Raw genomic sequence first — 19,193 nt, forward strand, 5'->3', positions numbered from 1 at the left:
AAGATTTTGGTGTTCCTATGAGTTCATGGCAATGCCCTGAGTTGCCTTGATATGGTTAAACAAATGTATACTTCCATTTGTTTACGGGGCATTGTTCAACAGTTTTAATTGATATTTATAAGTGAGCTCAAGTAAATTTTTCATGTTAAGACACAGAATAGTAAGACATGGTTCATAGGGAATTTCATAAAAATAAATTTCCTATTTATATTAACACTGAATGCTTCTAAAAATTGGTAATGTTTTACTTACTTTGTGTAGATCTAAGTTATATATGTTATATGACTTTTAGTTTCTCATTTTAAAACACATTTCTCCTTATTTAAAAATACTTAAAAGAAATTACAGGAACCATACAGTGATATTCAATAGAGGTACATTTTAGAAGTTGCATTATTTGTTTTGAATTTCTAATGCAGTACCTTTTAGGTTAATGCTTTTGTTCTATTTCAATGTAGAATTGGTGGATCCAAATATTTTTATTCAGCCAATCACAGAAGAGCGTGCTTCTAGGACTTTGTATCGCATTGAACTTCTAAGGAAAGTAAGGGAACAGGCCCTCCGCCATCCACAACTGTTCGAGCGTTTGAAGCTTTGCCATCCAAATCCAGACCTACCGGTCTGGTGGGAATGTGGCCCTCATGACAGGGACTTGCTCATTGGAGCCGCTAAACACGGGGTGAGCCGAACAGACTATCACATCCTTCGTGATCCTGAACTCTCATTTATGGCCGCACAGAGGAACTACAGTCAAAGTAAGATGGCTCATTCAAGGACCTCCACCCCACTTTTACAGCAATACCAAGTTGCACTTTCAGCTTCTCCACTTGCCCCTTTACCTAAGCTCCTAGACGCTAAAGGAATTCTAGAGGATATGAAAGTTAAAAGTGAAAACCTTAAAGAGGAGCCTCAGTCTTCTGAAGAAGAATCCATGTCTTCTGATGAAACCAGGACACTAATAAAGTCTGAGCCAGTAAGTCCAAAGAATGGTGTTTTACCACAGGCTGCTGGAGACCAGAAATCTGGCGGAAAAGGCGAAGCAGACAGACGCATGGTTGCAGCCAGAACAGAACCCCTAACTCCAAACCCGGCCTCTAACAAACAGCGCGTCCACAAAAGAGGGTCGGAATCTAGTTCCGATTCTGACTCTGACTCCGAGAGGTCCTCCTGTTCTTCCAGATCGTCTTCCTCCTCGTCTTCCTCCTCCTCTTGTTCCCACTCTCGATCGGGCTCCAGTTCTTCTTCATCCTCCTCTTGTTCTTCAGCATCATCTTCATCCTCCTCCTCCTCTTCCTCCTCCTCCTCATCCTCTTCATCTTCATCAGAAGAAAGTGACAGTGAAGAAGAGGAAGTTCAAAAGCAAGGTATCTGCATAAAGCTTTGTTGCTGTTTTAAGACAAGATCACAAGTGAAAAAGAAAAGAATTGGTTCCAATCACTTAAGCTTGTTTAAAATTGTTAGCTGAAATTTTGTGTCTACAGATTCTTAGAGAAGCACTATTTGAAAGGAAACTAAAATTATTAGTATAGGCTTCCTATTTACCGTATTTTGCCGTGTATAATGTGCTCCCATGTATAACGTGCACCTACGTTTTGTGCTCAACATACACAGGATTATTATGCCCATGGTGTGTAACCATTATGCCCTTGCAAAATGTGCATCCTTGTTTTTCCCTCAAAAATTTGGACAAAAAGTACTAATTATACATGGCAAACTATGGTAATATTCAAGGCATTGCCAAATGAATTCGTCGGAAGAATTAAGAGATTTTACACAAAATTTTAATTTTTGTGTGATTGCCTTAAGTTTAGTATTTTAGTTTTACTGGAACAAGTTGGTTAGTGAACAAATGAAGACAATATTCTATAACAGCCACCAGGATTATGTGATTAAGCAGTCAGACCAATAAGAATGTCATAGGCCCTGCGTGGCAGCTGCTCCTCGGGAAGTACAGGATAGCGCGTGCAGCTCGTCAGCAGAAGAGTGAGGGCGGTCCTCTGCCGCGGGCGTCCTTGGAGCAGCAGTCCAGTTCCACGGCGGGCGAGTTACCGCCCAGTGGGCTCGCTCTGCGCTCTGACTTAAGGAGCCATCGTGCCTCCCAGGTGCCAGGATCCCCTGTAACACTAATAGGCATAAATTTCAGGGTTGCCACATGGAAAATGCCCAATTAATAAAAGTCTTCTACCTGGGGAGTTACAGTCTCTCATCAGGCATTTATGATTGTCTCAGTCCGAGGCATTCTGTCAATCAGAGGGTTATCTGTTTCAGGGAAATGGACCTAGAGAATCAAATTGTTATGCCTAAAAGGATGTCCTGTTAACCATTTGTCCTCAGACTCCTTGATGCCATTTATTTTTCTTTAATGCTGATTTTTAAAATAGTGAGTACTGTATTCTAGGTGAATTTTTCTCTTTTTTTTACCTTTTTCATTTTCAAATATGTCGGCATAATTACGAGATTTGAAGTGTATGTGAAACCGTTTCGTGCAGCCTGTTTTAGCAGTTACTGTTGTTTCCAGCAGAAGTTACCCCGCACATGAAAGCCTATGACGAAGAAAGTGTTGCGTCCCTGAGCACGACCCAGGACGAGACCCAGGACAGCTTCCAGATGAACAACGGGACCCCAGAGTCAGCTTACCTCTTGCAGGGAGGGTACATGCTGGCAGCTTCGTATTGGCCGAAGGTAAGTGAATAGTTTCTTGGTGAAATAGGTCATTTTTGAGTATTTTTCTACATTGCCTTCTCATGTAGAAAAACAGGTCACTGTAAAATGTAGGATAACATTTTGGTGTTGGCATTAAAAATATCAATTATTACTATCGAATAAATTAGATCTACTTAAATGTATGTATTTCTCAAGAAAACCTTATAATGTTTAGAATAAAGGATAATGAGTGTTTATGTTCACAAACAGATTAATATTCAGTGCTTCTTTATGAAATAAGTGCTTTCAACGGAGTCTCCCTGGGGAAATTAATCATAGCAAGCTGTGACCTGTGGTGGGTGTGGGGAGGTCATTTAAGTGCATTTATATTTAGTGGTGGGAGTTCAGATTGGAGTAATACAGTTCTTCTACTGTGTGACTGGGCTAGTATTTACCTTTAGGGGTAAGGTTGGGAAACGGTGGAATAGAGAACTCTCTTTTATGTACTTGTGTGTTGTTTGAATTTTTCACAAGGAACCTGTATTCTGTAATTATAAATACAAAAGTATAGAAAAGTATCTTTATAATATTTTTTTAACTTCCACCAATGGGAACTTATACTTGATAACTCCTTATAGAATTGTAATATGTGTGTGAGAATGAATACCTGTACCTACCAAATACACACATATTGTTAGGGTTAGACCCATCAAGGCTTGGAGCCTGTTTTGCTCTCTAAAGGCTGGCCTAATTATTAAAATTATACTTTGATGTGGTGTGCCTTTCCAGGATCGTGTGATGATCAACCGGTTGGACAGTATTTGTCAAACGGTTCTGAAAGGGAAGTGGCCTTCAGCTAGAAGAAGTTATGACGCCAACTCAGTGGCTTCTTTCTATACCACAAAGCTGCTGGACAGCCCTGGCGCAGCCACAGAGCACAATGAGCCCAGTGTGCCCGCTCCTCCAGGTGCTGGTGTGAGAGAAGAGCACGATCAGTCAGCACAGATGTCAAAGGTGAAGAAGCATGTACGAGAAAAGGAGTTTACAGTGAAAATCAAAGACGTATGTTTATTTTTATTGCCCTAGGGCCTGATTGCGATTGTGGTGTTGCAGCATGCTTTTCCTGCAAATGGCTGCCTGCTCTTACTCTTACTTCCTTCACATACTTGTTTTCTGGTATTTGGAATATTTTCCTTTTGATATCCAGGTTATTAAACTTGAATATTCTACTAGAGGGATCATGAAGTGTGTTTCTCTATACTATATACCTGTACTTCTGAAAAAGTCCTTCTCCTGATCAAGATGCTTTCTTAAACAGTGTGACAGTTTCTAACTGTTTGGGTTCTTCTGTATAATCTTTCAATGGTATGTCAGTGCACTTTCTGTTTTAAAACACTTAGCATGCCCTGTTCTCAGTAACCTTTCATTTTTTCTCTATGATTTTTTAAGCAAAACTGATTACTCACTATCTTAAACAAGGGTGATATTGTCTGAAATGTCATTTGAATAATGTACATAGGGATGAATTTCCAAAGGTGAAAGTGTTACAGTATATTGGTCATGTGAAAAACTTCGTTTTGCTTATGAAAGTGTGTGTTCTACATGGATATTTCAAAATTTAAGATAGAAATTTTAATATACATCATAGACATTGATTTAATGTTTTCTTCAATTGATTCATGAGCAAACGAGAACTTAATGATTCAGGGTTTTTACTTCACTTTTCTAAATAAAACATTTCATATCCTGCAATGAGGTTTTTAACATTGTTCCTTTCTTATATAATGTTGTTTGCTTCACAGGAAGGTGGTTTGAAGTTGACATTTCAGAAGCAAGGGCTCGCTCAGAAAAGACCGTTGGACAGCGAAGACTGTGCTCTGGGCCAGCAGCAGTACCTCGCGCGGCTCCGGGAGCTCCAGAGCGCGTCCGAGACCAGCCTCGCCAATTTCCCAAAATCCGTGCCAGTATCAGGTGAGGGTGCTGCTAATAATTGCCTTCGCATGAAATATATTCCTGTCATTTCCAAACCTCTTTGATTTACTCTTGTAATCAAAACTCATTTGACCTTTACTGTTGGAATAACCTCTCTTAAATCTATAGTTAATATAACTTTTAATGTAAATACTGGGACTTTAAATATGACATCAAAGCACAGAGGCCCATTTAGCTTTGAGATTTTTTATATTTGGGTGAAAATAACACTTTACCAATTAGCTTTATTCGGATAAAAGTTCAAATAGCATTTAAATATAAAAACAAATTTAAATTTAAAGAAAGACATCTAAATCACAAATTCACGCTGATTGATAGAGGAAGCTAAAATGAGCAGTTTAAGAAAGACTGTAGAGACTGTGTAACCCAGGCAGCCACAAGATACAGTTTATGACTGATCCCTGAAAGGTAGCCTTTCGTTCCCATGGACTGCTTGCAGAAACAGGATTGTTACTAGAGAGAATTGGTGTGAGTTCAGAGCCTGCTTAGGAAAAGTGGGTCTAGATTATGGGCGGTATGAAAACCTGAGCTTGGGGGCGGGGGGGTTAGTGGTCATGAAGGAATGGGAATTGATGTAAGACATTTCATTCATGTTAGAATAGGAAGTCATGAGAAGTTCTTATAAAACAGAATAGTATTTTTAAAAGTGATGTGATAACTTTAAGAAAGTGTATTATTACAGCTAAAAATGTACAGAAGTAATTTGAAAGAATTTTAAAATCATGTAATAATTCATTGATTATAATAAAATTTACTATGTGGACATAATGAAAGCTTTTATATGCAAAAAATGAGTTTAATCATTATAATTAGTTGTTCCTCACCGTATGGATTAAGGTTCCTTTTTGGAACTGAGATGTGGGAAGGTGCGTGTTTTCTGTACGGTTCCACAGCCAGCCGCAGTGCAGCGCTTTTCTCAGGGATACACAGGACTTGCTCGAAAATTGTCCTTGAATGAAAAATGTGTTTTATACTACAGCTGTGAATCATTTTAAGTAGAGCTCATCCTTAGTGATATTTTCTTTCAGGAAGAGAATCCTAGAATATATAGTACTTGGAAAGGAACTATGTCCGACTCATATGCGAACAGTTAGAATAACCTGTACATAGCTATTGGATAAGTATTTATTGTCGTGACTGAATGCATGAAACTGTTTCATTCATACATCATTTTTTAAATTGGTTTTAGACAGAGAGAGGGAGAGAGAAATTGAGAAAGAAATTGGGAGAGAAACATAGATTTGTTATTCTACTTGTTTATGTCACTGGTAGATTCTTATATGTGCCCTGACTAGGGAATCGAACCCACAACCTTGGTGTATTGGGATGACACTCTAATGAACTGAGCTACCTGGCCAGGGCTCATTTATACGCCTTTCAAACATTTTTAAATTTTTTTTTATATTACTGAGTGCCTACTGCCATGAGCAATGAGAAACGTCAGTTTAATCTGGTAACTAAACAGTTAGAGGTGATCTTCAAGGAAATACGTCAAGTAGGCTGGGGCAGAATGGACTATGGGAAACTGAGGAATGAGTTCATTGTGATAAAGAGGAACACAATGGAGACAGACCTTTCAAACATTTTAAAAGTTGTAGAAAATCCAGAAGAAGTTTAATTTTATGTTCATTTGAGTTAGGCCATGTTGTTAAGTTGAGATGAGTCTAAGATAGAACAAGACATTTTGGCACAAGAAAGCAAAAATAAATTATAAAGCAAACTTTTAGAAAAGGTAGGAATAAACGGGTTCAAAGGAAAGGGAAAGGTTTATCTTGTACATGAGAAAGGCATGCTTCTCTCTGTAATAGGGGAAGTGAAGATAAGTGAATATGGGGGTGGGGGAATTGAGAAAATAAAAGTTGAATGAGGCCTAAATTATAGTTCTCAAAGTTTTTAAATGACAAATCAGTGGAGTTTTCTGTCTTACAATTTGCTTGATTAAGACATGTAAAACAGAACTGATACTTCCATATATTTAGAAAAATGATTGCTTTTACTGGTTAAGAACTAGCTTTTTATGACTGTTTTGCATTTTTAATTTGATTAGGTACTTCCATTCAGTCTACCCTCGGTGCCAATGGAGTTATATTAGATAACCAGCCTGTAGTGAAAAAAAGGCGAGGGAGGAGGAAGAATGTAGAAGGTGTCGACATTCTCTTTTTTAACAAAAATAAACCACCTAATCACGTAAGTAAAACAGTATTTAAAAACTACTGATCGTTAAATGCAATATTCAACATGTAAAAATATATGTTACTGTTTTGTGAATGTTTTGTGGAGTTATAATAAGGAAATTAGAAGTACACTACATCACTACCACTGGCCAGGATCCATGAAAATTTTACAATTGAAAGATTTTGCAGATATTTGAATTTTTTTTCCTCTTCAGAAAGAATTCCTTTATTGGAACAAAATTAGAATAATAAAGCTTGCATATAAAATTTTCATTTGGTGTTTTTCTCCAGGTTACTTTGGGCTTAACCACCTCACAGGTCACTGCAGGGATACACCCAGCACTGTCATACTCTCAGCCTCAAGGAGTCCCTGACACGGAGAGTCCCGTCCCTGTCATTCACCTGAAAGATGGAACAAGACTCGCAGGCGATGATGCACCGAAGAGAAAGGATTTGGAAAAATGGCTTAAGGAGCACCCAGGTTATGTGGAAGATTTAGGAGCTTTTATTCCTGTAGGTATTCCTTTACAAATCTTGGTATATGTTATTTCTGTGGTTTATCAGATATATAATGATAAAGCTTAAATTCTCATCCACTTATATTAAATATGTATTCTGCCAAAGACTTAGAAAAATTAGCCAAAAATTTGTTACAGTCTTTCCCATGATATAATACAATGTCATTTTCTGTTTTTCCATTCCGTATTCAAGTGTTTAGCAAGAAAAATCACCTTTGATAATATAGAGTACTGTGTTTGATCTAGTGCAGACTGTATAGGTATAAAACTTCCAATCCTTCTTTTTCAAAGAGATTATTTTAAAATAATAATAATGGTTATGGTAAGCACTTACTGAGATTTAGCTGTGCACTTGGCATTATACTTCACACACATTATCTCATTTAACACTCAGCACAACTTTATCAGACTGGCACTGTTACAACTATCTCATAGACAAAGAAATTTCAAGTGGCTAATGTCTTAATTCAGTACTTAAACTACTACCCTTAAGCTCTTTGTAAGGTTATAAGAATACAGCTTCTATGTCTTTCCAGATGTACAGTTAGTTACATTAATCAAAGCTGAGAATCATAATTCATTTGCATTTTCCTTACATTCTGAAATACTATTCCCTATCTTATGAGCATTTGGCTTTTCTCACTCATAGAAATTTATTATTTCATTTTGTAATACTTTACTATCAGGTGCTATTGTATCAAATTTTGTGGCCATTTCCCTTTACGTTTCTCTGTATAAGGTATTAAGAGAGTAAATCTCTATGTCATGACATTGACAGGTCTATGCTGTCTGCCTCCATTATGAATATTAAAGGGATAACTCAGTGAAGCTGCCTACTACCGTGTGAGCTGCTGCTGCTGCTTCTCCTTCTCCAATGTATAAATGGCAGGGCACTTTGTATTTTCTTTCATCAGAAAAATAAGTCTTGTGTATCTGGGAGATCACGCTGCCTGGGGGCAAACCTCCACAGGGCCAGTGGAAGCCAGGGTCCTCATGAGCAAATTACCTTTATTTAGAGTGAAAGCAAAATGCACGCCCTCCAGTGCTTAGAAGGGGACTGTGTCTATAATGCACAGAGCCCAGCAGAAGTGAGGCCTGCTTCAGTGTGGCCGGGAGGGCAACAATACAGGCATAATCGTTTATAGTTTTATTTTGAACATTTCACCCAAAATTTTATATGGAGTGCTTGAGTGTGATATTGTTATGTTACAGAATTGCATGCTTATGATTTTGTAATTAAAAAGAGGGGTGTTATTTGTGCCAGACCTTATATATTTTAATATATTTGTGTCTAATATATATTTAGTTTAGTATTTTACAAGAAAAAACCTGCTAGTCTAAAACAGAGACCCTCCATCTTAGTTTCTGAATTCTCATACCCTAAGTTTCCTCAAAGGGTGACACAAACATTATTTTATTCCCTTTGTTTAAAAAAAAAATAAAGCTCTTAAAATTCTGAGGGGAGGGTTTTCAGTAATCTGATGGACAATCATGGAATGAACTTTACAATTCTAAAAATAATGAGAATTGTTAGTTTTAACACAGTAACTTCTTAACAGGTTATAAATTAATATTCATTTAATCGGTAAATTTTTACTGCGTAACTGCTGTGCGTTTGTTGCTATTTCAAGGGACTGAGGATAAAACAGTGAACAATGTAAAGCTCTCGCCCTCGTGGCACTTACACTGTCCCTGAAGGGTTCTCACACCTTCCTTTTATCATTGAAAAGGGGTCTTTATTAATTTTTAAATTTATGTCTGTTTATTATTTTCCTCTGCAAATAAACTTTATTTCATCATGTTTTATATAACTTTGTTACTAAGATTTTCATAACATTTTTTAAGGATTTTATTTATTTCAGAGAGGGGAAGGAATGGAGAACGGGGAGAGAAACATCAATGTGTGGTTGCCTCTTGTGCACCCCACACTGGGGACCTGGTCTGCAACCCAGGCCTGTGCCCTAGACTAGGAATTGAACCAGCAACCCTTTGATTCGCAGGCCTACACTCACTCCACTGAGCCACACCAGCCAGGGCTTATATTAATAACATTTTTAAAGGTAGTATTTATTATAGTAAAGAATATGAAACTATAATTAGTTTGATTTCCCAAGGATACTTTACATTAACAATTTCTTGGATCTCATGTTATATATAAATATGACATATTTATAACTAAATAATTATAGCATGGTATATATACTGTAACAGAAGTGTATATAAAATGCCATGGAAGCAGCTAAAAGAATAATTACTCTGTGTAGGCAGAGTAAAGTATTTGGGATAAGATGGAAGAAAAACAGCTGACACATGACTGATGAATGATAAAGAACTAGTGGGCATTTGACCAGGTTATCACAAGACAGGGATATTCTAGGCACAGTAAAACAGTCATGAGGGGACTTAGATGAGGATAGGAGTGCCAGGTAAAACAGTGACTCGTCTGAAATTCCAAATTATGTGCACCAAGTTGTCGGGTAATAGTAACTGGATAGAAAAGGTTGGCTTAGGTCCTGGCTGTGATGGGACTGGTATGCCACGCTCAAGTTTGAGCATTGGTCTCTTGGAATGTTCCAACTGATTGGAAATAGCTACAAATGTCAGGCCTTGCTTTGCTGACAATTGCAAAGGTAACCAGCATAATTTGATGGAAAGAATTTTTATTGTCAGAAGTAAGCACTTGTTGGCTGCATGACCTTGAGGGAGATAAAAGTCTCTGAGCCTGGACTCTCATTTGTAAAATAAGAGTGAGCCCTGGATGGTGTTGCTCAGTGGATTGAGCTCTGGCCTGGGAACGGAAGGGTTGGTGGTTTGGTTCCTGGTGAGGGGACACACCTGGGTTTTGGGCCCCAGTAGGGCACGTGTGAGAGGCAACCCACATTGATGTTTCTCTCCCTCTCTTCCTTTCTCCATCCCCCTCTCTCTAAAAATAAATAAGAAACATTTTTTAAAGAATTAAGTCTTTGAGTATTGTGAAGATTGTGAGAAGAGATAAGAAAGCCTGTCCGTGAGATGAATTAAAACATGAAAGCCACACATACAAATTGTGTCAGAGCCCACGGAAAACCTGATGTTACAGGTGCAGTTTATCAGAAGACGTGAAGACCTCTTCAGTTCAGAGGAAGCTGCCCCAGCGTCACTGGTGACTCTTGGAGCCGCACCGTAGGGGCGTAGTCGTCTTTGAGGTCGTTTAAAGAAGCACCTAGCAGTGTCTGCGTGGCAGGAGCCTACTTTTATCCGGAGTAATTGTTACGCAGGATTCATGCAACAATTTTTAAATTACTTAATATTTTTGTTATATTAAATATAAAGCTATTTAAAGGTTAACTAATGGGTGGGTTCTTTCATATGACATTGAAGATACCATGTGTAAGATAACGTTATATATAATATAGTGATTTACCTTCATTATTCCTGGACTAAATTACCTTAATCAGCTCATTTGTACTGTGTGCCCATGTGAAGACTTGAAGGCTGTTTCTGTGTCCTTTGTTTTAGAGAATGCAGCTCCATGAAGGGAGGCCCAAACAAAAAAGGCATCGCTGCAGGAACCCCAATAAACTAGACGTTAATAGTCTCACTGGGGAAGAACGCGTTCAGCTGATTAACAGAAGAAATGCCAGAAAGGTATTTGTACTTGTTGTTGTATACGGAGTCAATATTTAGAAGATCTCTAAAACAGCGTTCATTATGCAGTATTTTCTAACAGGCCTGAAAATGGTTACACCCAGAAGATCCATAGGAGAAGGCGTGGACTCAAATTTCACATAGTCTAATTCACGCAGTCTGTTTGGCGTAGCCGTGCCTAAGCACTGGCAGGGCAGAAGAGCACTACATCTAAGGCAGTGGTTCTCAACAGGGACACTTTTGTCCTCAGAGCCATGGGTGATGTGTGGAGACATCTTTGATAGCTACACCTTGGGAGCAGGGAGGTGGGTGCGGAGGCGATAGGGGCAAAGGGCAGGGGCAGGGTGCCGTTGTCCTCTGGTTGGTAGAGGCTTAAAGATGCCGACAGACTTTGTACAGTGCATAGGACAATGCTCCTCACCACAATTCCAGAGTGTCTGCAGTGCGCAGGTTGAGAGACCCTGGTGAAAAGGGGCAGCACTCCCGTCCTAGCTGTGACATATTGTCACTGCACTTTTCCATCAGACGCCTGCCCGGTGCCGTGTTCTGTCAAAGCTGGCATATTATGTGATCTCCTGGTAGACGGAAATAACATGTCTTAGACAGAGGTCCTGTGGACTAATGGTACTTTATAAAGTTCCCCTTCTGGACTTCATAAAGTCTATAAATGAGTCTGTAAGTCTAAAACGTACTTGTCTTGCTGTATTGACTGAATGGTTAGACAGGCTTCCCCACTCTATTTTGAGCCAAGTGTGACTCGATGTTTGTTTCCCCACATTGTTTTAATGTTTGGATTGGTGCACAACTCTTACCTCACCCAGTAAGTGATAGGACACGGTGGTAACATTTTTAAGTTTATAGCTCTGATATTTTTATCCTGATGGAGCAAGCAACAAAATAAGAAAAACTGGCCTCCGAGTAAGAACAGCAAATTTTGCATGGAGGTTCTTGACTCACAATTAAATTACCTCACATAGTTCATGTTAATTTCCTAGTTATCTTTTGCTCTGGGTTAAATGACCTCACTGCTGGTATAAAAATACATAAAATTCCATTAATTTCTCAGAAGAAAGATTGGAATTGGAAGAAAACTATTTTTTAAGTGACAGTTTTAATATTGTATGTACCAACTCATTAAAATGAATCCTATATTTTTCTTCACTTTTATAGAGACAACTTAGCTTTGTTAGTACTTTAAAGTGATGTCATAGATGCCTTAGGGAAAGAGCAAAGTGACATTTTTAGTAGCATTTTGTTAATTTCATGCTTGCATAGGTTGTGTTACAAATCTTATTTATAATGAAAATTAGCATTACTAGGTATGAATAAATTTGTTTAGCCAGTTTTAAGGAAATGGTACGGTTTTGTGCTTTTACTTGTCATGTTTAATATTAAACACTAAATTTTATTTTTAATGTGGTAACCTGAGAAGGGGCCTGTTCATTTCCCTTAATTTGAAGAGTTCTTTATTGTCCTGGATCTCTGGAGTGTACAGGCTTCACGACTCATGGAAAAGAATCTACCTGCTAAATTCCCCATCAGCTACCCAGAGGGCCTGCGTTTAAATTGGAGCTTAATGAAGGGGGTTCTAAAAAGGGATGGGAACAGAAACTAATGACTATAGGAAGTACTAGAGAAGAATACTTACAGGTATTTTAACTGACCATATTAAACTCTGTATATCCTATCAAGATATGGTATGTATTCATTCAAAGAGATGTGGAAGATAAAATTACTCAAGGAATATCTAGACCTCAAAGGAACATTAAATCATTGAAATTGCAAAATATTTTGTTTCAATTTTATACTAAGTATATATATAGTTTTTATTTTTTCAAATTTACTTATGATTAGTTGGTTATATCACTTTTCACACACAAAGGATATGTTTATTTTTATATTTTGGGAGAGTCACCTTGCACAGTATTATGGGTGAGAGCATGGGTTTTTGAGACCTGAGTGTGAACCCTGACACTAACACTCACTAGCTTTAAGCAACATAAAACTTCAACAAGGCTTTATTCCTTCATTCGAAAAACAAATAATTCTATCTCAAGTGTGTAGTGAGAACTAAAATAAATTGCACACTTGAAGTCCCTTGCACAGTACTTGGCATCTAAAATAATAGTAACATATTTATTATGTGCTAGAGACTCTGCTGAGGCACTTGAATTACATCATTTTGTCATCAGACTCTACGAAGATAAAAGGTTGTGATTCCTGCTTTATAGATGAGAAAACTGAGGCTCGGGAAAGACACATATATTGGCCTCAGTTCACTCTTAACTAGGTATGCTGCCTACCCAGCACAGTTAGTGCACAGTAAATGGTGATCATTTTACTGTTCTAGTTGCTGGACTTAAAACATTAAAAATATCCATTTCCAGAAGTTTCTACAAGGGTGGGCAAAGGTAGGTTTACAGGTGTGAGTACATGAATTACAGAGTTCATTCTTGTGTTATTATTTATTAATTGTTGTATTATTTTCCATACGAACAACTATAAATATACTTTTGCCAACCCCTGTATAGTATTTTAATAGAGTTGTGGTAGTTCTTTTTGATATAATAAAGATTGTCAAAGGTTCAAAGAACACGTGTTTTAAAGATGTAAATTCTGTATAAACTGAATAAAACCAAGACATGTCTCTGTATTTAATAGTGTTTTTAAGTGTCTGACAGTCTTTTTTGTTTACAGGTTGGAGGTGCATTTGCTCCTCCTTTGAAAGATTTGTGTAGATTCCTGAAAGAAAACTCAGAGTATGGAGTCGCTCCTGAGTGGGGAGATGTTGTCAAGCAGTCTGTGAGTATTTCATGAACACCAACTCAGACATCATGTAAAAAATTAGGTGCCACTTAGTCATGTCTCAGATTGAATTTATGATCAACTAAATAGTATTTGCACATGTAATAGAGCCTTTTAGTTCATGATTTTTATTTTGCACATGTTAACAGATTTCTCAGATGCTTTTTCTGTTAGAATGCAATATCAATATACACTGGTCTGTTTTTATTTTAACTTCTAAGATACTATTTGAACAATACCATAAAAAGTGATCACAGATGTGGGGAAAGAAATACATAAAAGGGTATTTGCCATGATATAGTAATGAAAAACTGGAAATATGCTAATGGTTTACCCATATGTTTAGAATACTATGTAACTATTTTGAAAACTGTGTCTTAGAAGACCGTCTAATGACAAGGGCGGGAAAAGTCACAGTACGTCACATAGGGTGGTAGTTAAGCTCTTGGAATAGCGAGGCCTGACCGTGTGGCCAATGCTGAGTGAGAATAGCCACTGTTTCTATAGGTGTCTATGTGACAAGTACTGGATAAAAAACTAAAAGCTCTTTTCTAAAAAACACCTTTTAGAAAAGAAGGTGTGGAGAATTATAGAATTTGCATATATATACAAAAGAAAAGTGGAGGCACGCATCCTGAGACATTAGTAGTGGTTATCTCTCGATGGTGGGATTATGGATGAGGTGTTTTTTGTGCATTTTTTTTATTGTCTTGCTTTCTGCAGCAGATCCTAAAGCTTATTATGTAAAGACGACAAATACGTTGTTCCATTCGAAACAGAATTTCAGAATACGTGCATGAGAGTGCTTGAAGCCACTGTCTAGAGCTGAACTGTCACAAATGTAGCCTCTAGGCCCGCACGGCTACTGAGCACTCGAAATGTGGCCAGTCTGAATTAAGATGTGTTGTGAGCGTACAACATTGGCTTTGGATTTGGGAGACTTCGTTTGGGAAAAAGAATATAAAATATCTCAGTGATTTTCACAGATAATATATTGAACTGATGATACTTTGCTTATGTTAAATAGACTGTTACTAAAATTAATGTCACCTATTCTGTTTTACCTTTTAATGTTGCCACTAGAAAATTTAAAATTATATCTGTGACATATATTTCTGTGGGACAATGGCTGGTCTGGAGGTTCTAAACTCCTAAAACTTCTAATGGTTTTAAGTCCGAGAAAATTATGGGTGGACGATAAGCAAGTAGCATAGGTTGTTCTCCATTGTCCTGGACTTGATGCTTGCCAGTCTTCAGGTGCTGCTGCAGATGTGAGCCAAGTGATTTTCCCCGTGCAGTATCTGTTTCAGCTTGGCTGTACCCTTTATTCCCAAAGTGATAGGCAAAAGATTCATATGAAGCATCTTATTTAAACCTTACCTTCTTACTTCCACTGCCTTTTCCTTATTGTTCTTCCAGATTAGAAGGGGGGCACTTCTTTAGTTTTCTACAACAGTTGGTGACATAAAACATGTAAGGGTGTGAGGGTAACCCTCATGAAAAATTTTCTAGAAATATTTTACAAATGGATGCCTACCAATATGGAAGAAGGCTAGAAGCTTCTTTTTGCTTTCTTACGATAAAATGAGAGGTGGAAGAGCTATTTCAAGCCATTTCTTAAAATAATATGAAATTCCGGTATCTCTTGCATAATTGATTATGTTATATCATACAAAGTTTTTAATAATTACCTATTTTAATAGTTTGCTTGTATCACAAGTTAATAGCTACTGATTTTAATATGGTTGTTATCCATGGTTTTTTCCAGGGGTTTCTTCCAGAAAGTATGTATGAACGTATTCTCACTGGTCCCGTCGTGAGAGAGGAAGTAAGCCGGCGGGGGAGGCGGCCTAAAAGCGGGATTGCGAAGGCCACGGCGGCGGCGGCCGCGACTGCCCCCAGTGTCGCAGGCAATCCTTTGTTAGCCAATGGATTACTTCCAGGTATGGATCTCACAACTCTTCAGGCCTTACAACAAAACCTACAAAACTTGCAGTCACTGCAAGTAACCGCAGGGTTGATGGGAATGCCTGCTGGCCTTTCTTCTGGAGGAGAAGCTAAAAACGTGGCCACCATGTTCCCCATGCTGCTGTCAGGAGTGACTGGATTACCAAATCTGTTGGGCATGGGAGGACTCCTGACAAAGCCTACTGAATCTGGAACGGAAGAAAAAAAGGGAAATGACTCTAAGGAGCTAGATGGAAATAAAGAAAGGACAGAGAGCCAAAATTCAGAGAATGGTGGAGAAAACTCTGTGTCAAGTTCTCCTTCAACATCCTCTACTGCTGCTTTAAATACAGCTGCAGCTGCCAACTCGTTAGCTCTTAACCCACTGTTACTCTCTAATATACTTTATCCAGGGATGCTTCTCACTCCAGGCCTTAATCTTCATATTCCAGCTCTGTCCCAGCCCAATACTTTTGACGTACAGAAAAGCAAAAGCAGTGACTTAGGCTCCTCTAAGTCTGTCGAAGTAAAGGAAGAAGATTCCCGAGTTAGCGATCAGGAAGACAAAGGGGGGCCTGAACCCAGCCCTCTCAATGAAAACAGCACAGACGAGGGTTCAGAGAAAGCCGATGCCTCCTCTACATCTGACAGTGCGGCGTCGTCATCCGAGGACTCAGACTCTAGTAACGAAGACTGATGCCCAGACTATGCTTAAATTACGAACTGGTTTTGGGTTTTTTCTTTAACTATTAATTGTAAATACCCCAGTGTGGAGTGCATCCATACCTTACTGACCGAACATTTCAGTTACCTGTTTAGAAGTACAGACTCCTTTCAGAGACGTTTTGCATGTAATATTTCTTAAGATCCATAAATTTCTGAACTCGTATGTACTATCAGATCCATAAAGGTGTAAAATTACAACAAAAGGCATTATAATTTTGTTGGGGGTTAATTTTATGAAAATTATGCTCAATAAGAGTTGTATATTTAATATATTTGCAGTGAACACAGAATACTTTATGCATATTACTGATTTAATTTGAATATAGTTTTACAGCCTCCTTGACACCTATAATTTACAGATCAAAACTCAGCAATAATTTGGGCAGCTAATGAATGTCATGAAAGCTGTAGAATCTACATCACCATTCATTGCTTTAATTACATGAAAATGCTCTAGTGTTTTGATGCACTGCTGATGTTTCCAATTCAGGTACAAGTGTGTTTGAAAGAAGAAATAAATTTCCCAATCAGCCAATTTAACTGGCTACCTGTTACCTCAGCTGAGTTAGTTTAGGAAGTTTACATTCATTTCTAATTCTATACTTGTTTTCAGGGGTTTTTTAAACACATCCTCTATATCATGTTAATCTGGCAAGAAATATGACTTGCTTTTTGCTAAGCTTAACTATGATATTAGTAAAATCGAGTCATAAAATAATCCTGTGTCATGTGACATTGGCACCCTCTAGACATACTTAGTTTTGAACTTTTCAAAGTCTGGCCTCCTATTGGAAATAACTATGTCTCAGATGAGTAATGTCTGTTTCCAGGGTTCAGAAAAGGCAAACTCATGAAATGCCACTGAAAAGAACTTTCAACAAAGCATACTTTCTGTAAAACAAATTGTGTGTTTGCTTTATTTGTGTAGATTTCTATTTGTGTTTCACATTATGGTAATATTCCAAAATGAACAGATGATAGTGGTTAAGTAAGAATGAAAATAGTTTAAATTTATCTTGGGTTTCTTCTAGGTGTAATCAGACTAAATGTTGCCCAGAATCAGTGTTGGGTGTTCAGTTTATATTAAATATACTGAGTCGCCCATGTTGAAAATGCACTTTGAATAATCTCAGAAAAATTATATGAGTTATACCCCTAAAACACAAAATGGAGCCCAAGGCTTCTGATCAGTTTCTTAGAGCCCTTTACCATGTAAAATTTTCTGGTCTTTGATTTGTGATACAATTTCTCCTTCTAAAGCTGCTATTATTCTGACAAGGTAGAGGTCCAGGTTCACCTGCATATACATACAAAAACAATTAGAACTGAATTGGATGTAAAACACCATTTACATCCTAAGAAAAGATAAATGTTAACATTCTTCTGCTACTTGAATAAATCAGTGATAAAATTTGCAAGAGGATAAATTTAGCGGGGAAAAGGGTACTCCACCTCTCTTCCACAGAAGAAAATAACTCTCAGTGTGTTTTGATGATAGAACTCGGTTGCTTTGTTATGAATTAAGCAATTATATTGAATTTTATAAGACATTTACCAGTAAATTGTTTCTGTATGTAAAATAACCAACCCCTTATTAGAGAGACAGTGTTATATGTATTTACAAAATTATGTAAGTTCTATTGGGATGGTATTGATTTTTGTTTTTTTCCAAAATAGTACTTTGAATTGATCGTCCTTTATGCAATGTCTTAGCAATAGTCACTATAATGCCCATCCAGGAGAAGTGGGTAGTAATCCTTCATCATGAAAATGATGTATTACATATTTAGTCTCTTCCCTTTGCAGTATTTATTGCACTTTTGTTTAATCAGATACACCTATGAGATAGCCAAAGTTTTCCAGACACAGTGAACTGAGGTTGCTGGTGGAGTGTTTCAGCACCATTCCTATTTTTCTTCCCTCGCTCTGCTTCTACCCACATGATCTTTATTCCTTTCTTTCCCCAATTAAAAAAAAAAGAAAAGAAAAAAAAGCCCAAGATTTTGTCACTAAAATCTAATTTATATCAAATTTATGAGATAAAGTATTTTCCTAAATACTCAAATGAATTTGGTTAACATCATCTTAGTGATTCTCTTTCTATGTAAAAAGGCAATTGCAGTTTTAAAAGTGTTAAGGCAAATAATAACTTTAAACATCCTCTTGGGTTTCAAGATACTTCCATTTATTATTGATTAGGGGAAAGTTATCCAGATATCAGGTTAAAAAATGCCAATATGGTTGTATACAGTTAAGGGTTATAAGGAAAAAGAATCAGTAGAATTACACAATACTAAAGTTGCCGTTGAAAGGAGATCCAAGTATGTGTTGGTAGTTACTGAAAGAATTCTAGCTGTTATTGCCTTGTGTTTATAGCCCTTGTTTCAGGTTTCATGATGCAAGTCCTAGTCCAATTTTCCTTTTGGACATTTGCAATATTTACCAGTTGTGTTTTGTGTAGTCTGAATTTGTTTTCTGTAGTTGAGCAAACGTCTTAAAAAGTCATTTGTAATTTATTAAATTACTTTCTATGATGTTCTATAGAGCAAATGGAAGTTTAATTATTTTTTATTAAACATATTCTTTGACTACCCATGATGTCAGCCTCTGTACATGACAATACTTCTTATTTTAATTGAGTTTTTACATAGCTAATTTATCTTGAAAGTTATGAAAGAAACTGCAGTCCTAAATCTTTAAATGGAAAGTATACTTGGTAGGAATTTTTAAGAGATAGAATTTGGCAATAATTATATTCACA

The 19,193-nt window shown here is 37.4% G+C and overlaps 1 protein-coding gene across 10 annotated transcripts in view; it reads left to right on the top strand.

Moving 5' to 3' along the window:
- CHD9 (chromodomain helicase DNA binding protein 9) overlaps positions 1 to 19,193 on the top strand; it is a 113,266-nt gene that overhangs the window by 92,280 nt on the left and 1,793 nt on the right. For 5 of the 10 annotated variants that reach the window (XM_036011811.1, XM_036011812.1, XM_028501725.2 and 2 more), the window contains 9 exons: positions 459 to 1,364; positions 2,519 to 2,682; positions 3,433 to 3,705; positions 4,446 to 4,614; positions 6,683 to 6,822; positions 7,101 to 7,322; positions 10,826 to 10,954; positions 13,652 to 13,756; positions 15,528 to 19,030. In XM_036011811.1, the coding sequence (XP_035867704.1) occupies positions 459 to 1,364; positions 2,519 to 2,682; positions 3,433 to 3,705; positions 4,446 to 4,614; positions 6,683 to 6,822; positions 7,101 to 7,322; positions 10,826 to 10,954; positions 13,652 to 13,756; positions 15,528 to 16,403 (2,984 nt within the window). In that variant the 3' untranslated portion in view covers positions 16,404 to 19,030. Of the gene's footprint in view, positions 1 to 458; positions 1,365 to 2,518; positions 2,683 to 3,432; positions 3,706 to 4,445; positions 4,615 to 6,682; positions 6,823 to 7,100; positions 7,323 to 10,825; positions 10,955 to 13,651; positions 13,757 to 15,527; positions 19,031 to 19,193 lie in introns of those variants that run through there. The other 5 variants (XM_036011813.1, XM_028501726.2, XM_028501724.2 and 2 more) reach the window with 4 other exon arrangements.

The sequence above is a fragment of the Phyllostomus discolor genome, chromosome 12 (assembly GCF_004126475.2).
Source record: "Phyllostomus discolor isolate MPI-MPIP mPhyDis1 chromosome 12, mPhyDis1.pri.v3, whole genome shotgun sequence".
NCBI lineage: Eukaryota > Metazoa > Chordata > Mammalia > Chiroptera > Phyllostomidae > Phyllostomus > Phyllostomus discolor.